At 29.3% G+C, this 16,470-nt stretch overlaps 1 protein-coding gene and 1 long non-coding RNA gene across 2 annotated transcripts; one reads left to right on the top strand and one right to left on the bottom strand.

Moving 5' to 3' along the window:
- The first annotated feature begins 303 nt into the window (after positions 1–303).
- LOC122500183 lies at positions 304–5,753 on the top strand. Its single transcript, XR_006301444.1, has 2 exons — positions 304–1,426; positions 1,760–5,753. It is a non-coding gene; the product is annotated as an uncharacterized LOC122500183 (long non-coding RNA).
- Positions 1,993–16,135, bottom strand: LOC122500182 (cytokine receptor). Its single transcript, XM_043608971.1, has 13 exons — positions 15,800–16,135; positions 12,337–12,948; positions 11,693–11,995; positions 11,041–11,358; positions 10,799–10,956; positions 10,548–10,716; positions 10,145–10,453; positions 9,922–10,073; positions 8,886–9,834; positions 8,661–8,807; positions 8,497–8,587; positions 7,400–7,469; positions 1,993–7,306 (listed from the first exon to the last, which is right to left on the bottom strand). The coding sequence occupies exons 2-13, from the start codon at positions 12,920–12,922 to the stop codon at positions 6,002–6,004; spliced, it is 4,557 nt and encodes a 1,518-aa protein (XP_043464906.1). The 5' UTR covers positions 12,923–12,948; positions 15,800–16,135; the 3' UTR covers positions 1,993–6,001.
- Between the last annotated feature and the right edge of the window lie 335 nt (positions 16,136–16,470).

The following is a 16,470-nucleotide window of genomic DNA, read 5'->3' as shown; positions in this document are numbered from 1 at the left end:
TAATTATGTAGATGGAGATAACAGGAGCCAAATATTATAGGTTGGTAGAAAAAGAATTTTTCTTTATATTTTTATTCAAGTCAAATAAAGTTTTTCTATAATAGAAAAACGAGATATTAATTATTGTATGACTTAAAAGAACTGAATCTTTTAAAAAATGATGATAATTTATAGGTCAAGTTTGTAATTTTTAGTTTGTGAGTTATTAAAAAAAAAAGTAAATAAGTATATACATTTATTTATTTAGTGTTTACATTTTTTTCTTTAATTTCTCTAGATTTAATATTTAAAACACGTGTCGAAGGCATTATTTTAAAATTTAATTACCCTTCAACACTTGTAGTAACAAAATTTTCTTTAATTTAATAAAAAATTTATCAATAGCTGAAATTATAGAAAGTTTTAGTTAGTTTTATTAAATTAGTTGATATTATTTAGCGATGAAAAGAATTAGAGCGTTTTGCCAGAAGAAACTTATAACAGGCAGGTAGCAGATCGGAGGGACTCTATATCCTCATCATCAAACTAGATTGCTAGTTATAGACCAGTCAAGGTAGGATTCTTAGATTCTGTTTTTCGACGTACGAGATTATATGAATCGATGATAGTTGAAAATGTACACTTTATATGCATGAAGTAATTTAGGATCAATTTTCACCAAGTGTATTACTTTTATTTTTCATTCAATTTATTAATTTAAGTCATGTATGAAGTGAGGGACATCGCAAAGTCAGTTTAGTGGAAAAAGAAAAATTTAATAAAAAGATTAACAATAATTCAATCAACAATCAAGGACAGTTCATGAACACGTTGAAGAGGGGGGTAAAGTAATATTTTTTGAAACTACTGAACTGTGATGTCATTGTCAAATACGTGAACTTAAAATGTTATTCAAATTAAGATTACCAATAGGTATGACTTTTAAAAAAAAATTCAACTTACCTCGCTTAAAAAAGTTAACTCGTTATGACAATAGAATAATTGTATTTATTTTTAATATTTTATAAAAGTTTTAAATACAATTTCATTCAGTTTTTTTTTTATCTTTTGTGTTTGTAAAATTCTTTTTTAAAAGTGAGAATCATAAAAAAATGTACTCTTCGACTCAAAAGTTTCTTTATACAATATATTTCAAAATCTGAAAATTTTCATTACTTTCATGTAATAAGATTTTCACTTTTAATCGAATTCTATCATTTTTTTTTTTTGTTTTTAAATTTTTGTTTTCAAAATTTCATAAAAAAGATAATTACTTCCTCTTTTAAAATTGCATATAAAATTATGATGTAATATTTTTTATTTTTCTTGTATTAATTGTTGTTTTTCGTTTTCATTAATTTCTGGTATACCGTTTGGGTGGAAAAACTTGGGAGAGCAAATCATTCGAATCGTCTGCCATCATAAAATATCAACTAAGTCGCAGGAGGTAAGTTTATATTAATGTTTTGAGAGCGTATTTCAAAATAATTAAAAACCCCTTTTTCAAAATGATTTATCACAGTGTAAATTATCCATTAAATATTTGTTTATAATTATCATTTTTGTTTTAAGCTATATTATCTTAGTATTAATTTAGAATAAGTACAAATGTTACCATTTATAAGAATTAATAAATTTATTACAGAATTATTTTTTGTAAATTTCTTTCCCTTTATTATACTAAATAACCTATTGAAATTTAAAAAAAAAGTGATTAAAATGTTTGGAAAAATGGCAAAGAATTGACACAAAATTGATATACAAATATTATATATTTCAGTATAATAATCACCATCTTAAATTAAAGTAAGGCCATTGTTTACTAGTCAATATATGTTTAAGGAAAAAATAGAATGTTTTTTTATTATAGATGAGAAATGAGAAGTGAGACGAGTATGAGTATTGAAAATAAATTGTCATAAAAATGGCAAGGATTCATGGCACACCTCAACGGTCAGTGAATCAAATAAAAATAATATAAGAATACTGAAATAAATAATAAAACCAAACAAGAAAGTAGTAAAAATATATTTTACCTGTACAAGATCTCGATTATTAATAGCTTTCATTAGCATTATAATGTTATATTCAAAACAAAACAGCGATATATTATGTAATTATATAAATGAATGGAGCATAATTTTCTTTCCTCAAAATTTGTAAAAGGGACAAAAACTTGGAAGAATAACTAGTCTTTATTTAACGTGCATCTAAACACAAGGAGTTCAAAATATTCATTTCTAGTTTCTTTTTTTTCTTTTTTTTTTTTGTTTAAATAAACTGCTTCGCCTCACATTCGTTTCAATTCAATTCAATTGTTCATTTCTATTGATAATTATTCATAAAACTTTTAATATGGTACAATTCAGTTAGACAAAAAGTCACATTTCTGAAGAGATACTCATTGACAATCACAGTCTTTACAATTTCCTCGATTCCCTCTTACTTTTCAGCCATTGCACTAATATTGCCGCAACACAACAGTATAATTATAAATATACTCCAACAATGCGTGTTCCTATCACAATAAAATTTCATTTGAACTCCTTGCGAATGGCGAGAAAACTAAAAAATGTTTAGGCGTCTTAAAACTCTATTATACCTATTCCACTAAATTATACAAAAATTTGTTTGATTACATAAAAATATGAATGTAAAAGCTTAAAGCGAATATAGTCGATACTCGATATGTAACTATTTCTATAAAAACTGTACTTCATTTATTGAAATACCTCATTTCATGAACGTACATAAATCATTGGCTATCTTATTTAATAGTCGAGGTTTAAATCAAATTTTCGCTTAAAATTAGTCTTAAGCTAATATTTCATGTGCATTCAAGTACTTTTTTTTCTTCATTTATTATAACATAATAGATAATAGTTAGGTCTATTTACAATGGAGAAAATATATAAAATCTTAAAAATAGACAAAATTTATTTATATAGATAGTCTGAAAAGTTTTGCTTGGAAAATCGTTTGTATATACATTATTTAAATGAGCATGCTTCATTTTGAAAAATTATACGGTGAAAAAGAGGATACAAAATATATAATTAAAAAATTGCATAAGCTACCGAAGTCAAATTCAATCTACTATATAAATCACTTAGAATTTAATTATTCTCTTCTTCTTTTTCATCTTTCATTTGTCAGTACATAAAGTCTTAATAAATTTTATGTAATAACTTATTCTTATTAAATATTTGTTCTTATTCATCTTTCACCAAAGTCCTCTTTCCAGAACCATTTATTTATATTAGCACTATAAAAATTATAAGCTCATTTTGCCGATTAAAGTCTTTAAGATTGTAAATTTATAACATTGGACGAATATGCGAAAAAATTGAGTCAAAACAAAATTTTAAAACTATCTCCTATTTTTTTTGTATAATACAAAAATTATTAAATTGATTATAAAATATTTTTCCGTTTTTAAATCAATGTACAATTTTACAATTATTTACTGTAGAAAAAATGAAAATTGTAAAGAAAAATAAATTATTTCTTTACAAAATATTAAAAATTTTTACTGCACTGTAAAAAATAGTAAAAAAAATATTACACACATTAAATGTGACACATTTAACAAAGGGGAAAAGTGACGTGACGCGCATTAAATAAGGTTATGTTGTCACATTAAGGCACTTTTCCCCTTGTCTGTAAAATGTGCCACATTTCTATGAGTAATTTTTTTGATTTTTTACAGTGTGAAATTTGTTTCTAAACATTTACTAATTAATAGCATTATCACTGGCAGTATATAAACTATTCGTGATAGTTTACAAATTCTAAAAAGATAACGATTTATAAAAATTTGAAAAAATGTATATTTCAACGCATAAATATAAAGAAATATTTAAAAGAAATCAATTTTTTGAATTGAAACTGAAAAATCAGTTTCGGTTGTATAAAAACTTTTTTAAAAAGATACATTATTCCTGATATTTTAACTCTATTAAAAATTTCTACACTAAACATTTGTATGAACATTGAATAACGGATACCTCCATATTAATAAAAAATATTTAAGTCAGTCATATTAGTCGACAAACTTTTCTTAATTATGTAAATGGTGAAAGCAAAAATATAAGTCGAATATTGAAGCATTTTTATAGTGTGATATATGGAAAAAAATAGCTGGATTTATTAAACTTTTCAATGACTAGCTTTAAGATATTATGCATTCATATATATTTTTGTTTTCGCCATTAATTATTGAAAAAAGCTACATTTTCACGAGAAAACTTTTTCGACTATTTACTTTGTTATTTGTACGATTAAAATTAAAACTTTCTTAAATACATATTTTCACCATAATTTAACAATTTCCATCCATCTTTTTTTCGGTCCAACGCTCGTTAGCTCATTAACTTTTATATTTTAATTTTCAAAAAACTAATTCTGACAACCATACAACACAACGAAGTTATAAAAATTAAATAAACCTGTGCGAATTAATAATCTCATTACAACAACAACAATAACAACGGAATAATTGTTTGTATATTCCGCTGTGTGTTTTATTTAGTTCAAGAGCTTGTTGTTTAGCAATTGAGCGCATAGAATCATTTGTATAAAAATAATCAAATGGCACTGCGACAGGAATAGAAATCTGAACGATATATTATCTAAGTTATCCATTCTGCATCTTTTTTTTCAGAACGAGTCTTTTTTTCCTTTTTAAAATTTCATGAAACTATTAAATTCATGTGCATATTTCGAAATATTGATAATTTACGTACGTTTCTTTTTCTTTACATTTATCTATTAAAAGAATTAATAATATTGCTCATAATTTACTAAAATCCAATTAATTGTCCCTCGAGAATAGATTGTTAATAATTGAGAACGCAATCAAAAATGAGAATAGTCCCTTTTTTCTAATTTCTAACTAATAATCTATTCTCGAGATTATGCAGAATATAAAAATATAATCATTATTCGATTCATTCAGAAATTAATTGTTCGATTTTCTATTCAATTTTTTTTCCTGTTGCACAAAAAAAATGTTTCTACTTATTTTCTTTTATCATTTTTTTCTCTCTCTATTGTGCTTTTACATATTTCGTCATTTATTTCGAGGAATTTGAAATCAAATCTGAACAGAATGGAGAAATAAACGTGAAATTTGTTCTTTAATGTATTTGTTTTTTTTTTATAATACATAGATAGAAACAAAAGTCATTAAAGTTTACGTTTCATGTTTATAACTTGATTCTTGCTGTTTGATTATTCGGCTGAATTTACAATGCAACTTGCGATTTTAGAGTACATAATTTGACGAACTCTTTTCTTTTAATTCATATATTTGAAATATATGTGAAATATAAAAGAAATAATTTCTTCGGTTGGATTGTAAATTTATACTCGAATGTCGATCGAAATATAGTAAAATGTTTTTTAAAAACATACTGCCTTCATATTTCCAAATGAATAAAAATGTTTTTGAAATGCATCGAGAACGCATTTTCTAAACATTTTATCCACTTCAATGTATCGAGAAAATAAAATTATTTTTTTAGATACATTTTAAAATATAAAAGCAATACACTTTTAAAAAGACGTGCAAAAAATTAGAAAAATAGTTTTTTTTTGTTTGCATTAAAAAAATATTTAAAAATTGGCTACTATAGTTAATTCCTTTGCCCTGGCGAAATGTGCCATCCAATATACTTACAATTTTACATTATTCTTCATATGGCTACAATATCTTGGTTTATGATACAGAAGAGTGATTTGTACATATTTCCATAGGAGGGAAAAAACACTAATAATAAGAGTACAGCGTGCTCGGTCAAGCATAAACTCAGTTCCAATGTGATTGAGAAGTCTACTTAATTTTTCGGTTTCAAGATAGAATTAAACCGAATTCTGAATGGGGTACAAAAAAAATGTTTTACTATGATCAGTCGTGCACACTCACCAAATCGTTGTTTTGTAAAAAAACATCCCACTGGAGAGAACATCTCTGCAACAACATTCGATTGTCTCGAAACCCTTCGAGAGATCAAAGTTCTTTTTATTGCATTGTGCTGGGTGCTAATGTCACTTTACTATATTGTTCTTCAGACTGAGTGATACTTTGTGGCTTGCTGAATCGCTGACTCTGCAATGTGGGCTGCTCGATTTTAGGGCTTTCCGATATTGTCACGTATCCGAGGGATTTTGGTTTTTCCTCAGCTTTCTGTTCCTTGTCGGAGGATTTCGGCTCCCAACAGAGAGTGAGATTTGAAGAGTTCCCCTCTTCACTTCCTTCAACTTCAAAATCGTTTATTTCAATCTGTGGTATACAAGTTCTTAAATCGGAATTCACTTTTTGCTGCTGCTGCTGCTGTTGCTGCTGTTGCTGCTGTTGGTGTTGCAGCATTTGAAAGACGGAATTCGATGGCGAGTCTAGTGAAACGTAAGGTTTGGATGTTTCGGCAACCTTGGGTGAATTTCGCAAGTCTGAAATTGAGGCAACTGTGACGTAAGGCTTTGAGGAAATGTCGGTGAAGTGCACTGCCGTGGGTGAATTCGTGGTGGAAGAAACACTTGACTTGATATTTGCGAGCAATGTGGGAGTGAAAGATGGTGCCTTTGGCTTCTCACTCACTTCTGTGAAACCACTTTGAACGTAAGGTTTGGACATTTTGTCCGAGAAAGACTCAATATTCGTCGACTCTTCTATTTCTGGGAAAGCAATGTCCTCGAGCTCTAGCAGCGGATCCATTGTGTTTATACCTTTCGGTTTTTGCTCCAGAGAAGCTAAACTTACATAGGGGTTTATTGGTTTCACCTCTATCGTGGAAATCACTTGGGTCTTATTATCCTCGCCTTGAAGATGTTCGGGTTTCATTCCCACGACACTGTAACCTAGATTTTTGACATCCTTGTGCGGAACAGGACTCGGGTTGTTGGAAATTTCCTCAGAGGATGGCATACTCATGTAACCAGTAGAAGACCAAGTGTGTTGTGAGGTTGTTGAACTTGTGCTGTCGCTCAAATTCGGCGTCGATCGCGCTATCGACTGTGTGTCTGTTAGACTTGAATCTCCGGATTTGGTAACTTTCACGTAAGAGTCCCAACGGGCAGAGTCTACGAATCCACCAGGACGTGCGTTTCCAACATTTCGTTGTCTTAGACTTGTAGGATTCCAAGAAGTGGGAATTTCAAGTAATTTGTTTGGCGAGACAGCAATTGGATCAACGTCTGCGCCGCTGTCGCTCGAAACGTGCGAGTCGGACGTTAGAGACGAGGTTACTGATTCTTGACCACTGGAGCATCCACTCGAATCAGCAGACGATTGTCTCGTATGCTGTTCAGCAAACTTTTGCAACAGTTTCTATACAAAAAAAAAGAAAATATCTTTAGTACGAACAACAAAGAATCTTTAGTATGAAATATGTAAGAAATCATCAATAATTTTGAAACGTACCATATTTGGCTCAATTCCATGTGGAAGTTTCACGTCCACATCCCTCATGTACCTGCATTTCAGCCACGTTCTAAAAAAGATAATAAAAGTCCATTTTCAGTAAAAAAAAATCTTGAAATTAGTTACATTTTTTAATATAAATTTAACTAGTTTTATTAAAAATAATGGATTTATAGAAGAATTTTAGTTAAAAACACTAAAACAAATTGAATTTTGAAGCAATTATAAATAATTACAGAAATTCAATTATTTTCAAAATTTTTAAAAAAATTCTTGGCAAAATTTTAATTATTTTCAAAAACTTTTCTCAATTCAATGATTTTTAATATCTACTAATGCTTTTACAAAAATTCCCAAAAGAATTCAAGTATTTACAAATTTTTTATAAATTTCTTCGCAATCATTCAATTATTTTCATAAATAATAAAAATTTCACAGGAATTCAATTATTTACAAATTATTACTCAATTATTATCATAAATGATAACATTTTTTTATAGGGATTCAACTATTTTCATAATAAGTCATAATAAAACTCATCGCAGACTTTCAATTACTTTTAATACAATTTTAATGGAATTCCTCGAAAAATGTATTATTCCTAAAAATTTTATTAAACTTTATCAAAAAAATTCAAAATATTTTAAAAACTTTTCCTGCAATTTATTTATTACAATTTAAGTATTATTTTTAATCATACATTTTTAATTAAATTTCTTCAAAGATTTCAATAATTTTCAAAAAATTTAATGAAATTCTTTGTAACAATTCAATTTCCTTCAAAATAATTTTAATAAATTTTGTCAAAATTCAATTATTTTCAATGTCTATATTATTTCAATAAAATTTCACAAAAGAATTCAATTATTTAAAAAGAAATTTTAATAAAATTCGTCTCAAGAATTCAATTAATTTTCAAAAGTAATATTAATTCTCAGTAGAAATTCAATTACTTTCAAAAATTTTAATAAAACTCTTGGCAGAATTTCAATTTTTTTTAATACAATTTCCATTAAATTTCTCGAAAAATTGAAATTATTCTAATTTTGATGTGTACAAATTTTTAAAGGAATTATAAGTAAGAAAAGCAAACAAACCTCTTGGATGTGTAGAAGAGACAAAGTAAAAGGGCAAAAGAGCTCAGAATGCCAATTACCCAAATTATGATCCAGACAGCTAAGGGAGGACCTGAAAAAATTTTTTGTCAATTAATTAATTATTAAAGCAGAGTAAAGAAAGAAATTATGAACAATGAACTCACCACTACTGTAACAATTACCCTCCCCGGTATTTGACCACGGACCAGTTAAATGTTTTCTATTATCAGCAATATTAACAGCTCTAACGCGAAACTGGTACATTTTTTCTTGCCCTCCAGGTTTACATTCAGCAATAGGAAGATGAATTTCTGAAAAAGAGAAAAATTTGATTATTTAACTCTCTTCTGCTACTGTTAAGATGAGAGATAATGAAGTAAATTATTTACCTGTATGTGAGCTGTTTTGTATATCTCCATCATTAGAATAAATTTGATAATAGTCCAACTTTCCAGCTGCAATATCCGGTTTACTCCACTTGACGAAAACCTGGCTCGAATTAACAAACCTAACAATGGGGATCATTATTGCTCCTGGCGTACCAATTTTAGTCTTTTTCGAAACCAAGTTAGATTTCGCGCTGCATGCAACTGTACAAGCCTCGACCTCGATAGTATATTCCTCATGTGCATATAAATTCGTAAGCTCAACCTGAATACTGTGATTTCTATGAGCGTTAAAACCTTCGAGTTCAGAATGATTTGTCTCATCGACCCTCTTCTTGAGAACTTTTTTCGAACAATTGTAGTAAACTTCGTAGTAACGCAAGACTCCATTCATTGCTGTCGGCGGTTTCCAAGTGACTGTAACTGTAGTATTTGAATAGTTAATTATTCGAACATCCTGAGGAGGTGTACTTGGAGCAGCTTCCAAAGTTGTATTATACAAAGGATCGCTGTGCAATCCTTCTCCATGTTTCGTTAAAACAGCAATTGTTACTTTGTACGTGGTGTAAGGTTTAAGTCCCAGAATTACTCCATGAATAGTGGTTGTATCCGCCTTTATGGTTGTATTTAATTTCGCCTCTTTACAGTTGCGATTATAGGGCGCGATAATAGGACAATAATAAATATTGAAACCTTCGACAATTCCAACACGATCTGAGCAATCTAATTTCCAACCAACTTCGATGTAATCCGAACCGATTTTATTTATCCAAACAGATTTCATTTTGCTCGCAACTTTGTTGTGAATCACAGTGCATGAAGCCCACACCATTCCGCTACTTGCATATTCCGTATTTGCAGAAATTGCGAACTGATAGACTTTCTTGGGATCGGGAACTGTCATGTTATAAACAAATGTATTTTTAGAAACGTGTACCCAATCGAGGTATCCCTGAAAAAAGAAAATATATTACATTTTTGAAAAGTTTCTATGAAAATAACAGTTCTTTTTTTTTTTTTTTTTTTTATTGAAACTCACTGTGCACTGATATGGACGATCCCGTTCATTATCGCACCAATATATTGTAAAGTTTATTACATCCTTTTTTGCATCTTCCGGATACTTCCAAGACAATTCATATGTTCCACCATCGAAAGCAATTTTCGTGAAAGTTACCGGCTCACGTGGTACTGAAGAATAATAACAAGTTTAGTAAAATTATTATTTAGATTCTCAAGTAGTATTACGCAAAAGTACTTACATTCCGAGCGACTTGGTACGAAAATTTTCGACGAATTTCTACTATCTCCCACTATATTTGTCGTGACAATTTCAAATCGGTAACTGCCAGTTGTGATTCTTTTGAATTTCGCATAAGTTCTCGTAGTTTCACTAGGTTGAATGGAGACTTTACGACCGTCGGCATCCACGCGCAATACTTGATATCTAAAGTTATCGCCATTTTCTAGATAAGGTGGAATCGTTTGCCAGTATAGATAAACATCTCTGTATCCGTTGTTTTCCATTAATTCAAAACTACCAATGTCAGTTTTCGGCGGAAGTTCCGGCACTAAAATAATGTTTACAAATTTACATTAATTAACGAAATTTAATTTAAATTTAAAATATTTTTAAAAAATAATTTAATGAATATTTAAACTTACATTTTGGCAAGGTTCTAAATGTGACATCACTAAAATTACTCCACATATCGTCTTCTGCCAGTGAACTTTTAGCATAGACACGAACATCATAAACCGAGTTGGCGTATTGCAATTCGGTCAAATTGTAGTATTTTTGCTTTAATTGAATTTGATCAGTGAAATTAATCACCTGAAAATATTGAAAAAATTATTAGTTGCTATTTTTACTCAATCAAATTGTAAATTTGTTTTTGGATTCATGAATTGTTTACCTGCCAAGACTTCTGGCTATCCCATTGATTTTGATAAGTCAGTCTATAATGCAATCCACCTGGAAAATTGTTCACTGGGAACGGCGCACTCCAATATAAGAATACGCTTTCAGATGTTTTATTAAGCAGTGTGAAGTTGGCCGGTTTCGCTGGGATAACTAAAAATTCATTAATTATTAAATATTTGTTGAATTAGGATTTTGATTTACGGATATAAATAGGTAGAACAAAATAGAACTAACCTTGAGCGAAATGATGGATTTTGTAAGTCGTGCTTGAATTCCCCAGTACATTCTCGCCAGTAAGTATAAAAAGGTAATATTCATAAGTCTGTCTGTAAAGTGGATTTGTGGATATATCCCAGGTGCAAGAATTGATTTGATTATTATAACGCTCTTCTTGAGGACAAGGAAACAGTTTTCCTCTTCCAGCACGTCCAGGTAGTTTGAAAAATATACTGTACTTGGTCGTTATGTAATTGTGAATTGGAGTCCACTTACAGACCATATTTTCCCAATTGTGAGATATGCAGTTGAAATTCGATGGTTTTTGTGGTTGAACTAGATTTTTGAAAATTAAAATCGATTATTACAAAGAAAATTAAAACTAATGAATAAAATTTATTGGCATTTGAATGAATGAATAGACGGATGAATGTTCCGAAGGACACACAAAAGGCAAGAATGATAAAAGTGAATGAATGATGTTGTTTCAGAAAATTCAATTAATTCATTATTTCCTAATCATTTTGAGAGAATTTATATGCTATAATAAAAGCATTGATTTTTTTACTCTTCGTTTTAGAATAATCTAACATTTCAACTGAAATTCCGCAAATTGGAATAAAAAAGCTTTGTTGAAAATAAAAAATTGTTTATCTTAATAGATACTTACATCCTATAACGACTTTGTTCAAGCAGACAGCTAGATGAGTTGTTTTTTGATGCTCGTCAGTTATTCTTAATTTACAATAATACATGTCATCCGAAGGAGGTGGTTTCTCGATGTACATCTCGAGTATAGTTTCATTGATAACTGCCGTATATTCTGGTTCTATTTCTTTGTTATTGCGAAAGAAAACCACGTCAGATACATTTTTTCCAGGATAATTGGCATCCAGCATTGTTTGATTTAAAATACACTGTATTCTTAAAGGCTTGCCATACTCAAGTACAATATCTCCCGATGGAAAGGTCCCTTTAAAACAAAGTCAAAATATAAATAAGTTTGATGACTTGAATTCTTTTGTTTCTTTTTCACTGGGTCAAGCATTAAAGTCACTTGTATTAGGAAATAAATTGTTTTATTTTTTTTATCAGATGCTTCACTAAGGTAGTACTCTAATTTCTCATTTCTATTGATTATTAAATAAAAGGAAAATTACTCGACAACTTTCCAAGTTAAAATTTAAAAACTATTTATGTATTTAAAATTCTTTAGTCTGTTTTTCTGATACAAGATTTTGATTCAGTAAATAAAAAGAAAGTTTGGGAATATTTTTTTCGTCAGACTCAAAAAATAAAATAAGATAAACTTACAGCCAGGAGTGTTAATGCCTTTAGCACATTCACTGGGATCTGCACTACACGTTGTACAAAGAATAGCAATACAGATGGCCAAAAGAATCCTCCACATGTGTAATCTTTCGAGAGAGTTTGGACGCCGGCAAGTCGACTTTTGTAATGTGATGTCATTTTTTTCTACAAGTCGAGTGTGAGATAAAAGTTCACTAGTAGTTAAACGGTGTTTCCACTTTTGATATTGTCCCGTAAGATTGCTCGTATCACTAGGCACTCTTTTAACATCGTTTATAAAACATTCATTTTGTCGATACGATGTACACTGATAATTAGCACTTGGAATATCCTGACAACTTTTTACCATAAAGGTGTGAAGATCGATTTCTTCCTTTTCTTCATTAGGGAAATGTCTTTCAAATGGAGTAGTATCACCACTTCTTTCACAACATCTAATCGACGATTCATTATTATTATTACACAATTTCACATGAGATTCCGACATGCTACTAAAATCTGATTTCTTCTTATCATCATTATTTAAAGTATATATTGAACTGTACGTAAAATGTCTATGCATCTTTTGAGATGGTTTTCGTTGATGCATTTTCAAATGCTATCTTTTTCCCGTCACTGAAACAGAGTTGAAAAAAATTCATATAGTCAAATCTCACATACAAAATTATATATCGAAAAACACATTTTTTTGTTACAAGATTACTTTTAAATCCTCGTCATATATTTAATAAGGGACTAATGGATTTATACTGTTAGGTGATGAAACGGAATCAATTAGTTATAATGGTAATGAAAAGATGACAGATTTAAAAAGGCAATTTAAAAGCCTCAAAGCTTCAGGTAAACTATGAAATATTCCTTAAGTCAAATACACAAGATCGAATATATGTACAAATACGTAAATTGTAGGTATAAAAAAAATAGAAATCAATTAGAAATAAAAATTAAAATAATTTACATTTCGGAGAAAATGTTAACAAATCTCGACTTTTTTTTTTCCTTTTAATATGTAACGGAAAATATTATATATGAATCAGAGAATGGTTTCATCTTTTCGTCTCGAACTCAAACCAAACCAAACCAAACCAAACAGAGCTGCAGGTTGTTTGCCTGAATGACCCACAACCATTCAGCCTCCCTCTACAACATATATCTCCTTTTCCTTATACCACGAAATTCTTTTTCTAAACCTGCCACCCTTCTCTCTTCGACAATCTGTAGAAAAAACCCTGGCCTTTAAAAAGATACATTCACACTATACCTAAGTTTTGAATTACATTTTTTCCCATACACACAAATCTTTAAAATATCTCGTCCATTCAATTCATTCAATTGCAATAATAAAATGAATAAAATAAAATAAATAAAATGAATAAAATTGAAAATTTGAAAAAAATAATTCTTGAGTATTAAATTTTACAATATGCAATTTTCTATATTGTCAATAAAAAATGATAAAACTCAATACATAAGAAAAAGATGAAAAAGGGATTTCCTTGTACAAAAGTAGTATATGTTTAGAGAAAAATATAATCAACAGGAAAATAGAACTCAGTTGAATGCTGTGACTGGCTGTTGTTAAAACATAAATACACACCGTACACTACACACAGAGTAAAGAAACAGAACAAAATCAGAGATATTTCAGTGGAATAAGAAATTACTGGATGAATTATTCATAACGCACACACGCACGTACACATCAATACGAAGATACACTAACACGCTCGAACCATCATCACCATGTATCGTAAATTTTAAAGGAACTTGCAAAAAATTCATGCATATTTCGACATTTGTATATTTATTTGTTTATATTTTTTGCAAATCTTGACGTTTGTAAATATAATCAAATTTTGGTTTTTAATATTATAGCGAAAGGTAAAAACAAGAGCAACAAAAGTTTAATTTTCCCTCTAATTGATAATTGATACAATTTTAATGAGATATTAATTATATTTAAAACAATATCATTTGAATATTAAAGAATAAGTTTAAAATATATATTAATTGACATTAAAAATTTATGAATAACACAAAAATATAGAATAAAAGAACTACAGGTTTAAGTTTAGACTTTTTAATTTAAAAATTAAAAAATTTACGCATAAATTCCGAGTCAAAAATATTTTTTCTTCGAAATAATAAATAATTTATCGAATGCTGATACATCAAAAAAGTGCGAAAGTTACGCACTTTTATTTTGCACTTCTTGTTATAATAATATGAAATATTCAAGAAATCATAAATATGCGAGCAATATGAGAAATTAAAATAAAAATCATAAGTAAACACTGTTTTACTAAAAATTTTAGACAGATTTTAGAATTTTGTCATTTTGTAAGAAATCAGATATGATAGCAGGAAGTAAAAGTTTAAAACTGTTTAGTGATCAATTAAAGCTACTTGGAATAAATATTAAATGACTTCTTAGTATTTACTCCGGAATGCAGCTTTGTTAATTTACAAGAAATATATTGAAAAACAAAATGCTTTCTTTGTTTCTTAGTCAAGTAATAGTGAAATAAGTGATATATGTTCAATATCGAAAAATAATGTCTTATTGCTGATCCGTGCATCTTAGAAAAGATCTCAACTTACTAATTCATTAACGCAAAAGCGAAACAAACCTATTATACAAAATCGAAGAAATGATTGCCTTTTGTTAATAATCAATGAAAATAAAGCTTTCGTTTGAAAAATGGAGTTTACAAGAAAATTTCTTTCACTAGTAATTTTCTCTTTTATTTTTATACTTTATTATTCAAATTAGAAGACAATTTATTAAATTATTGAATTTTCGTATTTTTTGGAATAGCATTTTTCTTTATAAATATATGTATATGTGAAAAATGATTAATCGACAAAAAAAGGATATTTAAGTCGGAGAACAAACAAAGTACTTAAGAATAATTTCAAAGAATTGAAAGCTTTAAAGTAGATATTATGAGGAAAGTGAAGAAAAAAAAATTGCCGATAAAATAGCCGTTCACTACCAACCCTACCAACTACAAAATGTTATGGATCGAGAAAAGCTAAAGAATTTTGATTTATTAGTTATTTCTCGATCTCAACTCCCGAGCTTGTTCTCTCTTTGCTTACTCCAAAGTATGCGTAAAAATGCACGCGTGTACGTGTGTCTCGCGCTTGCAGAATATACGATATCATCTAATACAATGTTGAATAGTCGAATATACTCTCTGACACAACCATTCTATTGCGTTTAAGCATAGGGCTGTATGCATTCTCACGTATTCTGCACGTGTGTGCGTTTTACGAGGAACATGTACACCATACTACGAGCCTCATGGCAAATGAAAAAACATGCTCCGATCATCTACCAGGAAAAAATTCAATCGCTTGAATATGGCTAGCATTTGTATTTCCCTTTTTAGACAAGACAAATTTTCGTTCAATGGAATTCTGAAAAACCCCATAAACATAATTAGAATAAAGAAGAACTTACTCTCGATAAGGATACGTTGATTTTCCAAAGGTGTCTCATTGCACTTCTAGGAAAAGACCGTCTTCACTACACTGTACTGAATACAGAGAGAGAAAGAGAGAGAGAAAGAGAGAGCCGCGCACAAAACCCGTTTCACTCTTAGATCTTAAAAAACACTCTTTAATCACTTTTCATTATTCAGAATCAATAGATTCATTAATATTGTAACATTTAACACTCACTCGACTAAAGTCGCATCGCGTAAATTAACCTGTGCCACATCATATTTCAGAAAAATTCTGTTTACATTCAACCAGAGGGACTAAGAATAAATATAATGATACATTCTAGGCAGCATACTCACGATCAATCGTCAATGTTGCCAACGTAGCGACCTCGGCTACTAACAAAATGTCAAAAATACTAAAACTCATTTTTAACCAAATTATAATGTAAATTAATGTGCAAATCAATGCTGTAAATAGCGAGACGAACTTTATTGAATAAACGCAAAAATAAGATGCTTTCAATAGAAATAAAGTAACAATATGTAGTTACTTTGTTTTTAAAATGTTTGTAATACTTCTCTGACGTAAAACTCTATTCTTGGAAAAGACATAAGATTGTGGGCAGAGCTGCCAGATCGCGCTTCTGTATTGAGTTTGCGCAGTACATTAAATAGTGTAAGCGCG

This window comes from Leptopilina heterotoma, unplaced genomic scaffold (genome assembly GCF_015476425.1).
Source record: "Leptopilina heterotoma isolate Lh14 unplaced genomic scaffold, ASM1547642v1 Lhet_182, whole genome shotgun sequence".
Lineage (NCBI taxonomy): Eukaryota > Metazoa > Arthropoda > Insecta > Hymenoptera > Figitidae > Leptopilina > Leptopilina heterotoma.
The sequence above is the reverse complement of the archived record's forward strand: the minus strand, read 5'-3'. Positions and strand labels throughout refer to the sequence as shown.

Coding starts and splice junctions, on each gene's coding strand:
- LOC122500182 (XM_043608971.1), bottom strand. CDS start 12,922: ATGCATCAACGAAAACCATCTCAAAAGATGCATAGACATTTTACGTAC. Junction 11,996..12,336: donor AGGCATTAACACTCCTGGCT/GTAAGTTTATCT, acceptor TTTGTTTTAAAG/GGACCTTTCCATCGGGAGAT. Junction 10,454..10,547: donor ATTTAGAACCTTGCCAAAAT/GTAAGTTTAAAT, acceptor ACATTATTTTAG/TGCCGGAACTTCCGCCGAAA.